Consider the following 18,333-nt stretch of genomic DNA (forward strand, 5'->3'; position numbering starts at 1 on the left):
TTGTTTAATTTCGTAATAAAATCGAAAATTTAATAAGTTTTCCAATGTTTGGGAAGCTGTGTGTTTAACGAAGTTTTTTTCTTTTTTGGTGTCAAAAATGTAGATGGTTTGACTACAATTCTTGAAAATATCTTCTTAAATAAGTATAGTTTTAAATGCGAAAAAATACTCTGCTTACAAAATACCATAAAAATAAATATACCTACTTACTTGAAGGTGAAATGTAAATACATTTTAAATTAACCGCTTTCTTATGACCGATTTAAAATAAGAATGAAAAAAGAAGACATTTGGACAACCCAAAGTTATACTGTAAAAAGTGTTTAAATGTTTTTACATTATTTTTTCTAACGTATTTTTGAATCTATTTATCATAAACTGCCGTTTGATTAAAAACTGTAGCGGAAGAGCATTTAGTAGGTAGGATATAAGGTGATTCGTATAGCTTTATGATCCTGAGGAATATTAAATGCAACCAGTAATACATTACTCAATTATAACCTGATTCAAAAACAGTAATAATTGTAAACTTGTTTAAGATTTGGATATCCCTGACAGACTTTAATAAAAAACAGGTTTTTGTTTTTTTTCTTTTTATTTTTCATAAAATAACAACAGTGTTTGCTTTCATAATCAGCTTATACTGTAACGTTTGGATGACCAATGTGACATGGTAATCTTAGAATGCGGTTAACCAACGATTAGCTAATTTACAAATTTGCGCCTACAGCTGATACTTATTGTTCACAGCTTTCATAACTCTTATTTTATTATCATCATGATTTATTGCAGTCGCTGGCGTTTTTGATTTGGCCAATTGTCCTAAAATTTTATCTGTCGAATGTTAGGATTTATGTCAAGTATAATTGTCAGAGGTGTCCTGATTTCATATTAATTAAACATAACTAAGGATATCGAGTTATAAATGTATAATGTATAATGGGTTGCATTTAACGTTTGTCAGGGACGTAAAGTTATGTGAAAAACTCTGTATGTATATTTGAAAATATATTTTCTTTAATTTGATGTTTTTAAAAAATGATTCTAAACTTAGTTTAAAAGTTAAACTAGCTTAAAAATTATTTTAACAACCAATGTATTTTTTTGGGGGTGATTTAAAAAAATTGAAAAAAAAAACAGGTGTTTAGACAACCCAAAAGTTTTCGAACATTTGTCATTGTTTACTTCGCGATCTTTTTTTTAACATTTTAATTATTTTTTTAATTATCATTAAAAGGAATTTTTTAGTCACGCTATAAATCGTTTGATTAAAACTTGTCAATGAAAATGCATTTTTTAAAATGTACTTTTTTTAATTTGAAGAAAGAAACAGACATCTGGCGTGGGTTTTCATCAATCTTTTACTTAGCGAATTTTTTATGTTGTTTTATTTTATTTTATACTTATTGAGTGTCAACAATTTTGACGCTTTAGGTCAAATTACATAAAAGTCATTTAATTAGGAGGAAAAAGCATAATTATTTAATATTTTCGAAAATTTATACTTACATTTTTTTAATACTGACCTGACCTGACCTGACCTGACCTGATGGTTTTATGACGTATTTAGGGCTAGAAAAATGAGTCTAAACTCTACTATAAAAATAATAAATTCTTTTTGATTCAATCGGTTTTTTTTGGGAATATTTTAAAGACATGAAAAAAACTGACGTTTGAACTGTCTTAAAATTTTTGTAGACATTTAATAAGTTTTTGAATGATTGTCATTTTTTTTTATCATTTTTTTTTACTTAGGTAGCGATTTATTTTTCATTTTCTTTTACTCATATTAGGTAGTACAGAGTCAAAAATTTAAACGCTTTCTTGGTCAGGTCAGGTCAGCTCTTGATCAAAAATAAAATCGTACGTAGAAATTGTAGAACCTTTAACAAATGTGTTTGAAAGAGTATTTTAAGACGTTTCTGGCTTCTACATATTATAAAAATTACGCAAAAATAATATTCTTCTAAGTGAAATAATTTGAATTAACCATTTTTTAAAGTGATTTTAAAAGTTTTAAGAAAAAACAGACATTCAGAGTAGTTTGTTTTGAGCAGTTTAAATCAATCATGATTTTTCTTTTAATAAACCTAATAAATGAATAACCCTGTTTACAATTTTTCGATTGTGATCAAGTAGTTCCATGACACGTGTCGAATTTTCTTTGTACATAAATGCAAATCTAAAAATAGCTTTGGCAGTTTCTTTACGAAGCAATAAAGTTCAACCTAAGCGTCTGTGTTTCCAAACAAATGCAAAATTAACCTATTTATACCGTTATGATTTCGAGAAATGTCGTCATTAAATTCGCGCCGTCACAGTGGAAATTCCTGGCTTTTGTCCACTGATTATTGTGACACATTTAGTTGAAGATTATTGGACATCTGCCTGTTACTTGCTTGACGGAAATAATTCAAAAATAAATCTCTCGCCTATTTTTAGAATTACCCGAATTTTCTCTAGTAAATAACCACTCCCATTACCGTTAATTAAAATGATGATTAGTAATTGTATAATCACACAAAATTAGTAATTTTTCGTTCGATAAACGTCCTTCAACCGACTGAATCTTCCTGAATTTATTTCCACCATCAAGGTTATTTATAAATGAAAAACACAACTTGTAGAAAATTTTATTCGATCAATTTGTACTTGACACACTTTAGCCTACATTTTAATCTCCCCCTTGAGAAACCGCTGGATATCTTCAAGGGTTCGCCCTTTAGTCTCGGGAACCCACAGTACGATAAAAACCAACCCAAAGACACAACAAACCGTAAAAGTATAAAACGGCACATGCATTCCGAACGCGTTACTCGTCCCGTGGAAAAACTTAGAAATCACACTTGCAATCACACTGAAATAAACATCAGCCAGGCACAGGGCGAAAGCCTTAACATTGGTCGGAAACATCTCCGACATGATAAGTAACGGAATAGTTTGCAAGCCCAAGCTAAAAATTACAATAAAGCACAAAAGAGTTGCCAAAAGAACGAAATCAAAGTCTTTGGTATCGACTTCAGTGCAGTTCTTGATGTAGAGATAAGTACCGTTGATTAGGAGCGTCACTGCTGTGCCTGCTAGTGAGATAATTAGGAGAGGCCTTCGGCCTGAAATATCCACCATAAGGCACGAAATTGCCGACAAAACCAACTGAACGGTGAAATAAATAATAGTTGCGACTTCAGGGGCGATAAAGTTGCTACTTTTCTCAAACACTCGCTTGCAGTAGAAAGTCACAGCTGTGATTCCGGTCAATTGTTGCACACTCCGGAGCCCCAACGCGATAAAAACCGCCTTCCGGTTACTGGGACAAGTGACCAAGTCTACAAATTTTCCGGTGGATTCGTTTTGTTCCTTCACAGCTTTGGCTAGTCGTTCTAGTTCGGTTTCAACATCGGTACTTCCCCGGAATTTCTGGAGACTTGACCTGGCATCGTCATACCGACCTCGCATTAGCAAAAAGTAGGGACTTTCGGGGATCCACACAAACGTAACCAAAAGAATCACCGGAATAATTGATGAAACAAACGCAGTTGTGGAAATAGTGAGATAACTCCCTAAAATATTGATTAGAAGGAGTCCGATTACGATGGATACGGGACACATGGAACTTAAGAGCCCACGAATGCTGGGTTCCGCAATCTCCCCCAGGAACATGGGCACCGCTGTGAAGGATAACCCATCGGTTAACCCAGCTAGAAACCTCGCCACGTGTAACAAAACCGACGTTTCCGCAAAGCCGATGGTAATCCAGGAGATGAAAAACGGGATTGAAGACAGGAGAATGAGGCGTTTTCGGCCAAGGATGTCAATCACCAGGCCTGTGATGATGGCTCCGAGGATGGCGCCCACCAGAGGCATGATCGTGAGCCAGGAGCCTTCCGTTTCGTCCATTTGGAGTTTGTCGGTGCCGTTGAGGAGGATGGGGAGTGTGGGGGAGGGCCAGCCGTAGTGCATCTCGCTGGAGACGATGCCCAAAGTACCTGGAGGACGTGGGGGTTGAGAGTGTGATGTGTGTGAAGGGTTTTACCTGTGAGAGCGGCCATGTATTGGTAGATTCGGTTCTTGTGCACCGAGATTTGCATTTTTGTATCACATGAGTTTGGTTGAGTTAATTGGCATCATCGGACAACTGCTCAATTGACTCCGGGTGGCTCTCTTAAATAGATGGACGCAAGGAAAAGTACGACATGTGTTAATTGATTGGATGATGTGGGATCAAGAACGGGTTAATGGTCTTTTCGGGGGTTCCTTCGATTTTTTTTTAATTATTTCTTTAAAAGATATTTTTTAATCAAATCTTCTCTATTTTTTAGTACCTTTTTAAAAGTGAAAATTTGCTTTTTTGCGTTGTTTTTTGTTGGAAAAGTGAAATCATTTACATTTTCATCATCTTATCATCGGTTTTCAACTACTTACCCAAACAAATAACTTCTGCAATAATTAATCTATCAATTAATTAATGAGTTAATGACATATCTTGTACTAAAATATAGTGTGCTGCGTTTGAAAAAATTGAGTTATTGGAACTTGTAGTTTGTCAATTTCGGAAAATTGTAGTAAGCGCTGGAATATCGGCTCCAAGTTCGCTTTTATTGCAAAAGATGCGCTAAAGCTTAAGAAATCAAGTGGAAAAAAATAAGTTATCGTGAATGAATCTGAAGTTGTTAATTTTTTTGTGGGTTTTTGTTCTTGTCTTCCACACATGTGCCATTTTTTCCATTTTACATAAGTTTTAAATAACTACATTTTAAAATAAAAATTATGTGGTATCCATCGAACAGCTTACCGAACAATAACAATAGGATATATAAAAAAATAGTTTTTCAAATATACAGGTTTATTCACCTTGTACCTGGTCAGGCGCGGAGATAATTGAATAACCCTGTAGATATTACCTTATTTGAAATGAAATTGATTGATGTTGGATTTTAGTTGTGTCACTAGACTGTAAGGACAAAATTTAGATAAAATAATTTTTTAAATACATACGGTGGTTTAAAAAGTCTTTAGATCAACTCTTGCTGTGGAATTTAGATTGCTAGATTTGTATTGTCTTTGATAGGCTATCGTTTTATTCTGTTGAAGTGTCAAACGAGCTACAACGCCAGTATCTTCGTATGTACTAATCGTAAGAAATCAACATACCTACGTTCAAAATTTCACAGCAAGAGTTGATCTAAAGACTTTTAGAACGCACTGTACAATTGAAAAGCGAAAAACTGTTGGTCTTTTTTCAAAGGAAAAGTAGGTATTTTAATGGTGGCTAAAAAATACAAGTTTTGCAATTTTTGATTGACGTCATATTTTGGTAAATTGTGTTTTTTTTGAAGGAATGTTTTTGATCATGGATAATGCAGTCTACATTAAAATAGATATTAAAGTCATTGGCAGTGTCTTTGGCACGGATTCAGCTGCATACAAAGATGTTAACTACCTACTTAAAAAATATGAAGGATTAATAAGAAAGACCTCGTCATATGTTAAAATATGTTTGAGTGAATTCGAGGACAATGATTAAATCTAAAGCGAAAAGTTTGAGGAAGAAACACAACACAAAGTGCTTTAAAAATAATTTTTCAAGAAGCGGGTTTCACTTAAAATAATGATTTTTTTATATTGAATTAGAAAAAATATTAATTTTGTATAAAAATGTTGCCTAACGTGGTTATTTTTTTTCGTCAGGACATGTTTATGTTCAACTTTTTTTCTTTATTTACTTCTGTGGCAATGTCAAGTTCACTGAACTTGTTATTTGTTCTAATTTTAATTAAATTTCGCGTTCGGACGCCCAGTTATAAATTTGCCATTCGTGTAAACAATAAAATAATGTGAAAAGTCGCCTCTTTTTGTTTTGCTCTAAGAATAACTCAAAATGTTTGGCAGCTTCCGTAAATGAACCACAGTTGGATGTCTTCCAACACGCCAGATGTACGAAAAGGAAGAGGAATCATTTTGTTTTCGGTAGTAATGACCGATTGGAACTGTGCTAAGTCCAAATTTACAAACACAAGAATTTGGAAAACAAGGAAACGTACTATATTATTGATTATTTTGTTTAATTAAATTTATTACAAGTGCTTCCTAAGACTGCTTACTTTAAAACATCTGGCTTGAATCAGCGCAAAAATATACAAAGTCCTTCTTCGAACCAAGGATTTAGACGCAGAATAACAGAGTGAAAAGTAGGCAAAATTTAAAAAATTTTTGAAAAGACTTTGATTTTACACTTAACTGTTAATATTTTTGGAGAGACAATTTAAAGGTTTTTTAGATGCAAAAATAAAAAATAGGGTGTTCCACTTAAACTTTTGATGTTATTCAACTTGCAACAAACTTCTCCATTTTTTATCTTCTTGACTGCATTAAGCTAAAATAAATAATAAATTCTTTAAGTTGGAATTTTTTTCTTTAAAGTGGCGAAAGTTCTACTTTTCTGAGATTTTTACTTTTCATGTAATATTTTTTTTAAAATGCGTGTTTTTGTTAAAAAAATTAAATTATCAATAAAATATAATAAAAACATAAGTTTATATTGTAGCAAATTTTGGAAATACCCTGTACGTTTAAATTGGTTTTGTTTGCCTCAATGAGTATTATTTGAACAGTTTTTATTCATTACTTTCGTTACAAACTTGATGATATGCAACTAACAATACACTTGTGTTTTTTTTGTCTATAACTTGAATAAACTTTCAATTAGTATTATGTTGGCAGCTCTAGAACCTTGGTAACCCAGTTGGCGCAAAAATTAAAGATGAAAGGATTTATTTTTATTTCTTACAAGAAAAAAATCATTAAAATTGCGGTACGTTTTATTAAACAGTGTTTTACAACGACTGGTCTAAAAATATTTCCCTACATAATACTTTCGTAGTTCATATAAATATAACAATTTAAGGCACCAGTGCTCTCGCACCCATATCACACCAGCCTACAATCACAGGAAGGAACTAATCGCAAAATACTGAAACGTTATCATTATTGTCGACATTCTCTAATCTCTCGTTTTCCCAACGGCAAAGTCGGTCGGAAATTATTCTTCACAAAGCCTTGAAACTCATCACAGGGACATTTCTCCTCTTCACAGTAACATTTCAAATTCCGGAACGCCATCAACTAGAAAATCATTAAAAATTGGTCTCGTTCTTTTTTGTTTTGAAAACACACCTGTTCATGGGAAACTTCGATCGGTTCTTTGAAAACGATCCAAATCACGCATTCTGAGCACGGGGGTGTTGTGAGCGACCCTTGATAAGTGTAATAACCACTTTCTTCAGGAATGAACAAACCTGGGTTTAAAGGCACTCCTATTTTCGCCCTTTGCCCTTTGTATTCCACCCGAGGTAATTGTGCGGTGATTTTGTCCAATTCCGGGTGGCGTTTGCCGGCCTGGAACATACAGTTTATGTAACAGGGGTTTAAAATTTTTTGGGGGAATTACCTTAAGAAAAACGCCGATGACGCACAAACCGTCAGGGTGTTTGGCTGCTTCGCAGAAGGAATGGTATTTGGTGGTGTTCCAGTGGACGAGGTGGAGCTGAAGGGTGAAAGTTGTTAGGGTTTGGTTTATTAAAATTAAGTTATACAGTGTTCCAGCAAGTTGGTACAATTTACGATTTTTTATTTTTTTAGTTACAGCAAAACTATTCAAAAAAGTAGAATTATTTTAATTCCAACTTATGTAAAATGATCCGGGGAATCGCCTGGCGTTAAGAAAATCGCAAAATTCCAAATAGTTTTTGAGTTATGAATTTTTTTAGTGTAAAACTTTGATCGCCTCTGTAGCCGGAACCGTTGCCCGTAGCGGCTCCGGGTTTGGTCGAAAAAATAGATAAAATTAAGCGCTATCAGATGATTTTTTGTTCGTTGCTCTAAGTCTTACAGTTTCCGAGAAAAACGCAAAAAAATGTTTCCATTTTCACTTTTTTTCAATTTTCAATCGCCAATTACGGCGAAACTATTAGAGATATCGAGAAACGGAAAAATGGAAAATAACCGGAATAAAAAACTCTACAAAATGGCATAGGACTCAAGGCGATATCTCGCAAAAAATTTTCCAATTTTCAAACGCCGATTACGGCCAAATTAAAAGAGCTAGGAGAAAACGCTTTTTTAGATAGGAAAGAGCACATCAAAATCTATAAGATAGAATAGGTTTCATTTGATTTTGAGACACTTTAAAAATTGACCGATTTTAAGGGGGGGGGTGTTAACTTTTTTTTAATTTTTTTTATTTTCTCATTTACGACTAAACTATTCTAAAAAGTGGAACTATTTTGATCCATACCGATGCAAAATGATCCGGGGAATCGATTGGCATCGAGAAAATTATCAAATTCCCAATAGTTTTTTAGTTATGAATTTTTAAAAATATTACCAATTTTTGCATTTAGCAGCAATTTGCTCGAAAACTATTAGTCGGAGAACAATAACCTTTTTTGAAAAAAATAGATAATTTAAAGAGCTTTCTAACGATAATACACTTCATGGGGTTATCTCTAATAGTTCCGGAGCTATTGCTAGAGAAATGTTCCGGGTACCCAAAATCGACAAAAACTGCGACGAAAATTGAAAAAATCAAACATCAAAAAATCGAACATTTGGACTTTTTGTGGACTTTTAACAACTTTTGTGGGTTGTTAAGACATGTAGAAGTCCATAAAAATTTCCTAGAGTTAGTTAAAAAAAAAAAAAATTTTTCACCTCTTGAAGATACTTAGGAAATTTGAGCAAAAAAATTGAAAATTTTAAATTGCGTGAAAAATTAGTATAATAGAGAAAAAAAGCCGCCGAATCCAATGGAACAAACCGCACTGCTCTACGACTTTTAGTTTTCGAGTTATGAATTTTTTTAATGAATAAAATTTTTCACTATGACAAATGGCCACCCTAAATTTAGGCAAAAAATTTTAAATTTTTAATTCTTGTGAAAAATCGATATAATATGTAAAATGAGCCGTAGAATTCAATCGAACAAACCGCAATGCTCTACGACTTTTAGTTTTTTTTTTTATGAATTTTTTTAGTGAAAAACTTTGATCGCCTCTGTAGCCGGAACCGTTGCCCGTAGCGGCTCCGGGTTTAGACGAAAAAATAGATAAAACTAAGCGCTATCAGATGGTTTTTTGTTCGTTTCTCTAAGTCTTACAGTTTCCGAGAAAAACGCAAAAAAAATTTCCATTTTCACTTTTTTTCAATTTTCAATCGCCAATTACGGCGAAACTATTAGACATATCGAGAAACGGAAAAATGGAGGTCAACCGGAATAAAAAAACTCTACAAAATGGCATGGGACTCAAGGCAATATCTCGCAAAAAAATTTTCAATTTTCAAACGCCGATTACGGCCAAACTAAAAGAGCTAGAAGAAAACGGTTTGCTCCATCGTAAAGAGCACATCAAAATCTATAAGATAGAATAGGTTTCATTTAATTTTGAGACACTTTAAAAATTGACCGATTTTAAGGGGGGGGGGTGTTAACTTTTTTTTATTTTCTCATTTACGGCTAAACTATTCTAAAAAGTGGAACTGTTTTGATCTACACCTATGCAAAATGATCCGGGGAATCGATTGGCATCGAGAAAATTGTCAAATTCCCAATAGTTTTTTAGTTATGAATTTTTTAAAATTTTACCAATTTTTGCATTTAGCAGCAATTTACTCGAAAACTATTACTCGGAGAACAATAATCTTTTTTGAAAAAAATAGATAATTTAAAGAGCTTTCCAACGATAATAAACTTCATGGGGTTATCTCTAATAGTTCCGGAGCTATTGCTCGACAAATGTTCCGAGGACCTAAAATCGACAGAAACTGAGACGAAAATTGAAAAAATCAAACATCAAAAAATCGAACATTTGGACTTTTTGTGGATTTTTAACAACTTTGGTGGGTTGTTAAGATATATAGAAGTCCATAAAAATTTCCTAGAGTGAGTTAAAAAAAATAGATTTTATTTTATTTTTCAATTAAAAATGTAAGTACTGTACCAACTTACTGGGACACCCTCTATATACCTCTCCCGCGAATTTTTGTCCATTGACTGTGTGTTCGGAGCCCTGGTCATTAGTTTCACCCCAGTGACAATGAAACTGCTCCAAAATGTATTTGCCTTCAAGTGGACCTCCACACAATTCTTGAAAGGAAAAATATTTTTTTAATTAAAAATTTATTTGAAACACCTAATACCTGAGCCCTTCCCATTGACGTGCACCTTCCAGCAATATCCCGTATTAGTGACATCTTCTGTATTTTCCGGAACATACCTCCAGGTGAGCTTCCGGTTCGTGTTGAAGCTTTTGATACAAACCTGTTGAATGTCAACCGGACTTTGTCGATCGCCGGCTGCTTCCGGATAGCATTTGGCCCACGTTTCAGGCCCTGAAAAGCGTAATAATTTGCATGTCAAGCACAAGTTGACGACTGTTTGTAAGTGGATTTATGATCGTTCTTCGCTGAATGTCATTATCTGCATATAAACGATTTCGTCGCGGTTTGCTGCCAGCGACAAACGACTCTCTTTGTTAGACTAATTGGAGGCGTGATATACGCCAGATTTTTAACAATTAATGAAAGATCAGACACGTTTCGAAACATTAGCGAAAGTGGGTCTTTGTATAGCCAGTGATCTGTTTTTGTCAAACTATAACCTCGATGGTTGTGAAATATTGTTCATGGGTTTATTAATGCGAAAAAATTAAATCAATAAAATAATGTTGTTAATACTTGTGTGATAATTTTACTGTTCAGGTTTGAGGTCAAATTTTTCCAAAGCGGTTACGAGTTCGGCGTAATTTCATGTTTGAATATTTTATACAAATTAGAAACTAACGTGATATATTTTTATTTAGATAAAATTATTACAATTGGAGCCAATATTTGAACAAGCATTTTATCTTCACTAATGGTCAAAACTAATTTTTTCTATTTCTTTTGTTGATTCTCGTATTCGTGTAATAACTCTACAAACTTTGAAAGATCTATCAGCCGACTATTTTTTTTTTACAAAAACGGAGTCTTTGTTAGTACAATAAGTAATTTTTGTCTTACTTCTATTTTTAATTATTTATTTCAATATAATAGTAATAATTCATGTACACAAGAAAATTAAAAATCAACTAGCAAAAATATTTCTGAAATCATATTTAATCAGTTTTGAAAATGTGTCAAATCAATCGTCTTTTTAATGGATTTTTTTAAAATATTTTTGAAACGTTTATTCTGAATATTTTTTGTTTCTTAAAGTAAGAAAAAGTCTTTAAAAGCACGAATTTTTGTTTAACTATTAAATTTAAAATAAATTAATCACAAAATCGTAAAAAAATTCAAAATTAAGAAGCAGAAATATTTTTAAAATTAAATGCTTACCTATTTTAAGATTTTTTTTTCAATAAACGTATAGAAAATGACAAAATACACAATTTTTTACAACTTTTTTGTTGAATTTTTTTTTGAGAATCTTATTTAAAAATTCTATTCGGTCTTACTTTATATTTAGATGTCTTTGAAACTTTGATTTTTTGGAAATTTTTATCAAATGAAACACATAGGTAGTTAAAGAATTCATCACACAAACAAAAATTTTTTCAAACCTGTAGTAACCAATGTTTTTAATTGAAATTTTGGAAATTACTAGACATTATCTCGGTCTATAACGGTATAAAATTTCGTTGCTGAAACAAGTCGGGTTTGGAAGATATAATTTTTTTAACTGAAGTTGATGGAAAATTAGCTTTTGGCTATCTTACATCAAGCATGAATTTTTCTCCAAAGTTTCGAGCGATATTTCTAAACGAAATTTTGGGAGCTAATAGTCGTTATCCAAGTACGTAATTGTTCAAAATCTCATTTCGAAAAAAAATTTGGTTCGTAAGATATGAATTTTTAAAATTAAGTTGATGAAAAATTTGATTTTTGCTTTCTTACCAAAACGAAATTTTTTTCAAAATGTTGTAGCCAAATTTTTTTAACAAAATTTTGGGAATTAATACACATTATCTAGGGCCATAATTGTGTAAAATTGCATTGTTCAAATAAATCGGGTTTGGAAGATATATTTTTGAAGTGAAGCTGAAGAAAAATTAAAATTTTGCTTATTTACACCAAATTTTAATTTTTTTCGCAAAGTTCCAATAGATGTTTTCTAACGAAATTTTGCGAACTAATAGTCATTGTGAAGGTATTTAATTGCCCAAAGTCTCATCCTGAAAAAACGTCGGGTTAGGAAAAAAACTTCTTTATAATACCAAGTTTCAAAAATCTCAAATTCAGACACTAAACAAAATGCAAAAGTGCCCTTTTGGCCCAACTTAGACCTACTTATTATCTACAGATCGTCAAAATTTTATTAAAAAATTTGAACCAAAACACTGTCAAAAACGCGATTTTTGAAAAAAATAACAAATATTTGAAAAGTATCTTTTGTTTTACGTAATATTTTCGAATAAAACTTTTAGTGGTGGTAGGCCTGTTATTTTTTTCCTAGTACTATTAATAATACTTGAATTTTGTTAATAAAATAGTAAAAACCAAAAACCAAATGTTAGGTACAGCCTACCTTAATTATTAAGATTTATTTGCAGTTAATTATTCCGCACCGCCTCTTGTCTTATTTATTTTCAACGCAAAAATTTTTTCGTCTTACATGTTAAATCTGGCATCAGTGTAAACACATTTACTCTCAATACTGGACCAAATATAACTTGTGTACAAAGAATAATTGTACACATTGAGCATGCAAAAAAAAATAAAACTGTGGGTGGAAATAATTGGACGCAACTCAACTATCTCTGCAATAAAACTTCAAATATAAACCATTGGGTGCAACAAACTGTCTAGTGCAGTCTATTTTTTAATACGAAAAATTATGAAAAATATATAATTGCTCGTTCAAGCGACTGCTTGTCCTATTTATACGTTTAAATAAATATTTTCTAGCGGAAATCTATTTTAAAATCTGTCATATTTCCTCGCCTCAGTATTTATTTTCCCATATGTTTCGAAAAGCCGATAAAAAACCAAATCTGTCACACTTAATTAACCCGAAACAACAACACGGCTTAATTTCCACGGTAGAGTACGTGCCAAGTCATAATTCTCATTGTGAAGCTAAACAGACAGCAGAGATTAACACATTTCTTTCAATTTGCGTGTAAATTAGCGCCAAATAAAATGAGTAAAACAAACTGATTGTAGCAATTTCCATAAAAATTTGACTCTGGCCATATCTTGCGCCTCCGTTTGCTGATTCCCTTTAACAATGCGTTTCCTCTATGAATATGCTAAGCGTTTTTTTGATCTAGAATCGAGGGCCGCAATCATGTTAATGTGTTTTTCCGGCCGGTAATTTGCCTAAAATATTGCTTTGTTTTGGTGTACGTAAGAGCGTAACAACGTTTACGTAACAGAATTACGACGAGAAAACAGCGTTAGAAAGTTGCGCAAAATTCTGGGATAAAGTGGGACGGGAAACACTTACCATTGTATTGAGAGTAACCCCAATCGATTGACATCCTGCTGCAAAAAATTGATTTATCATAGTTAGGTTTATTTGAAAAGGGTTTAATTGGTTGTTTCTGGTCTTGACCTTTTTGGGTCTGATTTCACTTTGCCTCCAAGATCGTATATCTGCAAAGTGGTCGAGTCAAGGATGATAATCTTGGAAGAAAGTAAAATCTTGAAGAAATCGCGTGACCATTAGAATTAAAATCGTGGTTAATTTTCTCGTTAATTAACATGAAAACTGTGTTTATGGAAATGGGTAATATTTATTAATCGCTGGGGCATTAACTTTGATCGGGATTAGGAAACTAACGTAAAACCAACCGTTGACGCATTTATCAAGATTCAAGTTTAATATTTATCCCATAATCACGTTAATTTTTTATCTTTCTGATGCAGTTTCTTAATCCCCTTGTGATGGCTTTCTACGTAAATGGTTTTGAGAAATTACGTAGTTTACTTTAGAATTTTACTTTCATATTAAAATTACTCATAAATATCTTAAACCCAAACTAAAAAAAAAACAATTTTTTTTCTGAAATGTGCTGTTTAATTGAAACATGAAATGATTTTTGTGAAAATTTATTAAACAAATTCATTTATTTTAAGTTAGTTTAGTATATGTTTAATTATTTTTCTTAACATAAACAATGAAAAGCTTAAAATTTTGACTCGAAGTTTAAGGCAGAGTTAAAATTAAACTTGTGTTTGAAAACAAAATTCCAACGAATGCAGAATTTCAGATTTAAGACAAAAGATTTATTTACATTTTTCTATTCAAATTTTTAAAAAAATCAAAATTCAATGTTGAAGAAAAAAATTAGTATGTAAGGACAATATATACTTTTGTAGTTGCTTTATTAAAATGCATTTTTTGCTAAATAACCCAAAAAAATCTACTGAATCATCATAATTATTCTACAGAAAACACAAAAATCAAAGATTAAGAAAAATAAGACACAATAAATGTTGGCTGTTTAATATTTGAGTTTTTTCTGTTTGTAGTCCAAGACAAAGTTATCATTAAATTGTGTTCGGAAACTAAATTGTTGAGATTTGTCAAAAGGTTTAAAAACATTGCGAGTCGAAATTTCAATGAATCCAGAATTGTGGGTTTAACTATTTTTTTTAATGAAATCAATCTCAATTAATAATTTCGAGAATTTAGAGGTTCATGAAGAAAGAATTTAGTGTTTAACTTTAAAAAAACTATTATTTTTAAATTTACTTTTAAATGCTTTTTTGTGAATCTTATTAAAGCTGTTGGATCTAAAATTTTAAAACAGGCTTTGAAAATCAATTTAGATAAATCAAAATTTTATGTGGGTATATGAAGTTTTTATACAAAAAAAAACGAAAAATTAAAAAAATAAATGGTCCAAAATATTACTGTTTTTAAAATTTTGAGTCAAGTTTAAATAGAAGGTTTGAAAAGTATACATTTTTGGATTAAGTACCTAATTAAGCTTTTTAATAAAAAATAACAAATAGAACGCCCAGCTTTAATAAATTTGAATTATTAAAATATTTATCAAATCAAATTTTTTTCTTAAGTTTTCTGAGGTCAATGTCCAAAGAATGAACAATCACAAGATTGATCTGATCACAAAATATTGTAACTAATACATTTTACTTTAATATTACTCAGAAAACCAAACATTTGAGTTCAAATTTAATGTTTAAAAGTAAACAGAAGCTGTGTTTAAAAAAATGTGTAAGATTAAATAACATCAAAAAAAATGGGAGAGATTTGATTATTTAACATCAAAATTCCAACAAAACTAGAATTTCATGTTTAACGTTTCGTTTGCATACTTTATTTCTATAAATTTTGTAGATAAAATTCAGATTTTTTTTTAATAAAAATGAATCATATTTGAGATCTAGAATTTTTAATTTAAAAAGAAAAATATTTGGTAAAAAAAATTGTACACTAGATGAGTCTTACTATGTCCCAAAAACCACTAGACGTAGAGGAATCAGCGTTTGCTTTTAATTAAGAAATTAATTAATATTTTGTATTAATAATATTAAGTTGCTGTAAAAAATATTATTTATAATGTCATTTTAGATGATAATTAAATAAAAACTAAGTATTCAAATAAAGGCAAAAATTTTATTAAAAAAATGCCAAAACATTATTTAAGTATCCTTATTTTAGTGTAACACTAAAAACCAATATATTTTTTTAAATTTTAATAATACAGTGCGTTTTTAAATGATTCTCATCTAGTCGCCTCTGAATTTACCATGTAAAATCAGATATTCCGCTTTGTAGTACTAATGACAGGCATTTAGACACCGAAATTACCATTTTTCTTTTATTAAGTCACCAATTCAGAAATAAGCTTCGTTAATAAAAATATTTTTTGCACAGTGTAACAATTTATTTGCATTTTAACGAATTTTTTTTAAATCAATTAATTGACAATTTGTAAATTTCACTACTGACAGTTTTGACATTTATTGCCCATTGAGCAGAGCGGCATAAATTTTTTTACAAGTAAACCAATTCCAAAGTTAACTAGATGAGAATCATTTAAAAACACATTGTATTATGATTAGAAAAGGTAGAAAAATTATGAAAAAATTCACATGAATAGAGAAAAAATAGAGTGTTTACCAACGAATGCTAATTTCTGTGCAACCATAAGTTTTTGAGATATCTATTGTAAAAAAAACGTTTTGAAGACTCACCCTGTACTCAAAAATGAAAACAAAAATTAGTTTAAATCTTGAAAAAAGTTTTAGAGGATGTTTAGTAAGTTATCAAAAGTCTTCAAAAATTAAAAAAAATTGTAGGTGAAAAATTTGTTTTGGAAAATTATACATAAATCAAAGATCAAAATAAATTTGTAAAAATATTGCAATACCTAAGTTAATTGTTTGTGACCACCAAAACTTACTCAAACCTCCTCCAATCCAAAAATTGAGCACTAAATTAAATTTCACCCAATCAAGCACTAAATTGCCCATTTCCTCCGCAAGTTGTCTCACCTTTACAAAAAAAATCCAGCACCAAAATCCACAACAGGTGTGTGCACTTCTCTCTGAATCGAAGCAGTACAAAACTAATAAATCTCAAATAAGCTGCTCTCAGTTTACGTTTGAGGCAGGCAGGCAGACTCCCCCCACTCGCCCACTGCAGCAAGCAAAGCTCCGATGAACAAGTTGTGTCGGTGGTGATGACCATCGACTTGACCGCGCTCCAATGAACCCATCGCACCCAAAGGGACACCTATCGATTATTATTATTGTCTTGCATGAGGGACTTTCAGTCCCATCCTTGACCCAACTACATACTATTCCGTATTTTTGACGGTTCGCTTCGCTGCTTCTATTAATATTTTGAGGATTTGCAGATTTGTTATTACTCGCACGTTGCCAGTTTTCGGACAAAGAGTCGATTCATAAATTAAACCATAAACATTAATTTTTGTCCATTTATCGATTTGTTAATGGAAAGGGACAGTTTTTTAATTGCGTGTCAGTTTTCTACATCGATATTGTTTTACCACATTTTCCCAGAAAAGTGTGCAAGCTTAAGGAAGGTCGCAAAATTGCTCTGTTATTTTGTCCAGGTTTGCGTGAGGACACTCAGGTCTATTGTGCTATTATTTATTTATTTTGTTGATTTTCTTCTAAAATGACCGGGAATGAAAAGTAATAACAGTCATGAGCTTCTAATTACAAAGTTAATTTAGAGTTACAGAGGTGAAATTAATTCGAAAAAAATAAAAAATTCCAAAAATTGAACATTTTTTCCAAATTTCTGGTTAACAATTCTGGTCTTTTATTTTAATTTGAAACTCTAAAGACCGACTTTTAAGAAAAGTCTATTGAAACAATTTTTACATTATACAGCGTGTCCTAACAAAAGTAAAAATTACACTTTTTGTTGATTTTTTGCGTAAGACGTCCGAAAAAGCACAAATAATACATAACTTTTAATGAATTTTTTGGTTTGTTTTTAAGAAATAATTCAAAAAAATGTTACTAAACGCGCCATTTTTGTTCAAATTTTGTGGCTTTTTGACGCATTGCTTTCCAAAACAAACGAAATTCGGTAAAACTAGCTAGAATGACGACAGTTTTGATCTAATTCGATAAGTTATAACAATTTTTTTTGTCTTAAAAACTCGAGAAAGGCAAAAATAAGACAATTTTTGACGATTTTTTGACTTGTTTTAAGAGACGTTTGCGTTTCTGAATGTGAAGCGCTCGATATAGTAAATAAGATAACATGAGATCGGAATTGTTCTGAATTAGAGCAAGCCTTGAAAGTGCAGTGTATATTTAGCCACATTATAATTAATGTAAAATCAGCATAAGTCAACATAATCTCAAAAGTGCGGTCTTAAATAAACGGTTAGAATGTGGCGAAAGTTCTGTAGGCACAGCTTGCTCTAATTCATAATATTTTTGATCTCCTTGTACAATTATAATATCACTTTAGTTTGGTGATTTTCGGGTTATTTTAGCAATATCTTAAAAAATAAACAAAATTGTTTGAAAACGCACCACTTTTGTCAATTTTTTTCAATTTCTGTTTTTAAAATGAGGTATATTATTAAGTGAAACCAGCAGAAATAACATAAATTTTGATATAATTCAGTGATTGTTTTGTCAGTTTGTGCAAAAGTTTTCGAAAGAAAGTATATTTAACTTTAAAACGCACTTATAACATTTGAAAAAGGCAAAAATTGGGCGTTTTTGGCTGAGAACACTCAAAAAATGCCATAAAAAATTTGGATGAAAGATATTTTACTGTAGTTACGAATTACGATTCAGAAAATATAAAAAAATACTCATTGATCTTAAGACTGA

The 18,333-nt window shown here is 31.3% G+C and overlaps 3 protein-coding genes across 4 annotated transcripts in view; 1 reads left to right on the top strand and 2 right to left on the bottom strand.

Moving 5' to 3' along the window:
* LOC663089 (cousin of atonal) overlaps positions 1-18,333 on the top strand; it is a 117,726-nt gene that overhangs the window by 12,711 nt on the left and 86,682 nt on the right. The gene's annotated exons all lie outside the window — the stretch shown is intronic.
* LOC663195 (facilitated trehalose transporter Tret1) lies at positions 2,622-4,175 on the bottom strand. The gene is made up of 2 exons (XM_969253.4): positions 4,034-4,175; positions 2,622-3,986 (listed from the first exon to the last, which is right to left on the bottom strand). Exons 1-2 carry the CDS (start codon positions 4,086-4,088, stop codon positions 2,668-2,670), a joined length of 1,374 nt encoding a protein of 457 aa, XP_974346.1. The 5' UTR covers positions 4,089-4,175; the 3' UTR covers positions 2,622-2,667.
* CAH1 (Carbonic anhydrase 1) lies at positions 6,801-16,677 on the bottom strand. Of its 2 annotated transcripts, none has more exons than XM_969229.5 (7): positions 16,504-16,677; positions 13,484-13,518; positions 10,195-10,386; positions 10,023-10,141; positions 7,448-7,543; positions 7,174-7,395; positions 6,801-7,122 (listed from the first exon to the last, which is right to left on the bottom strand). In XM_969229.5, exons 2-7 carry the CDS (start codon positions 13,515-13,517, stop codon positions 6,985-6,987), a joined length of 801 nt encoding a protein of 266 aa, XP_974322.1. In that variant the 5' UTR covers position 13,518; positions 16,504-16,677; the 3' UTR covers positions 6,801-6,984. The 2 variants fall into 2 exon arrangements, with proteins under 2 accessions (XP_974322.1, XP_008190586.1); XM_008192364.3 differs by having other exon boundaries at positions 13,484-13,521; positions 16,504-16,676.

Source organism: Tribolium castaneum, chromosome 1, assembly GCF_031307605.1.
Source record: "Tribolium castaneum strain GA2 chromosome 1, icTriCast1.1, whole genome shotgun sequence".
Taxonomy (NCBI): domain Eukaryota; kingdom Metazoa; phylum Arthropoda; class Insecta; order Coleoptera; family Tenebrionidae; genus Tribolium; species Tribolium castaneum.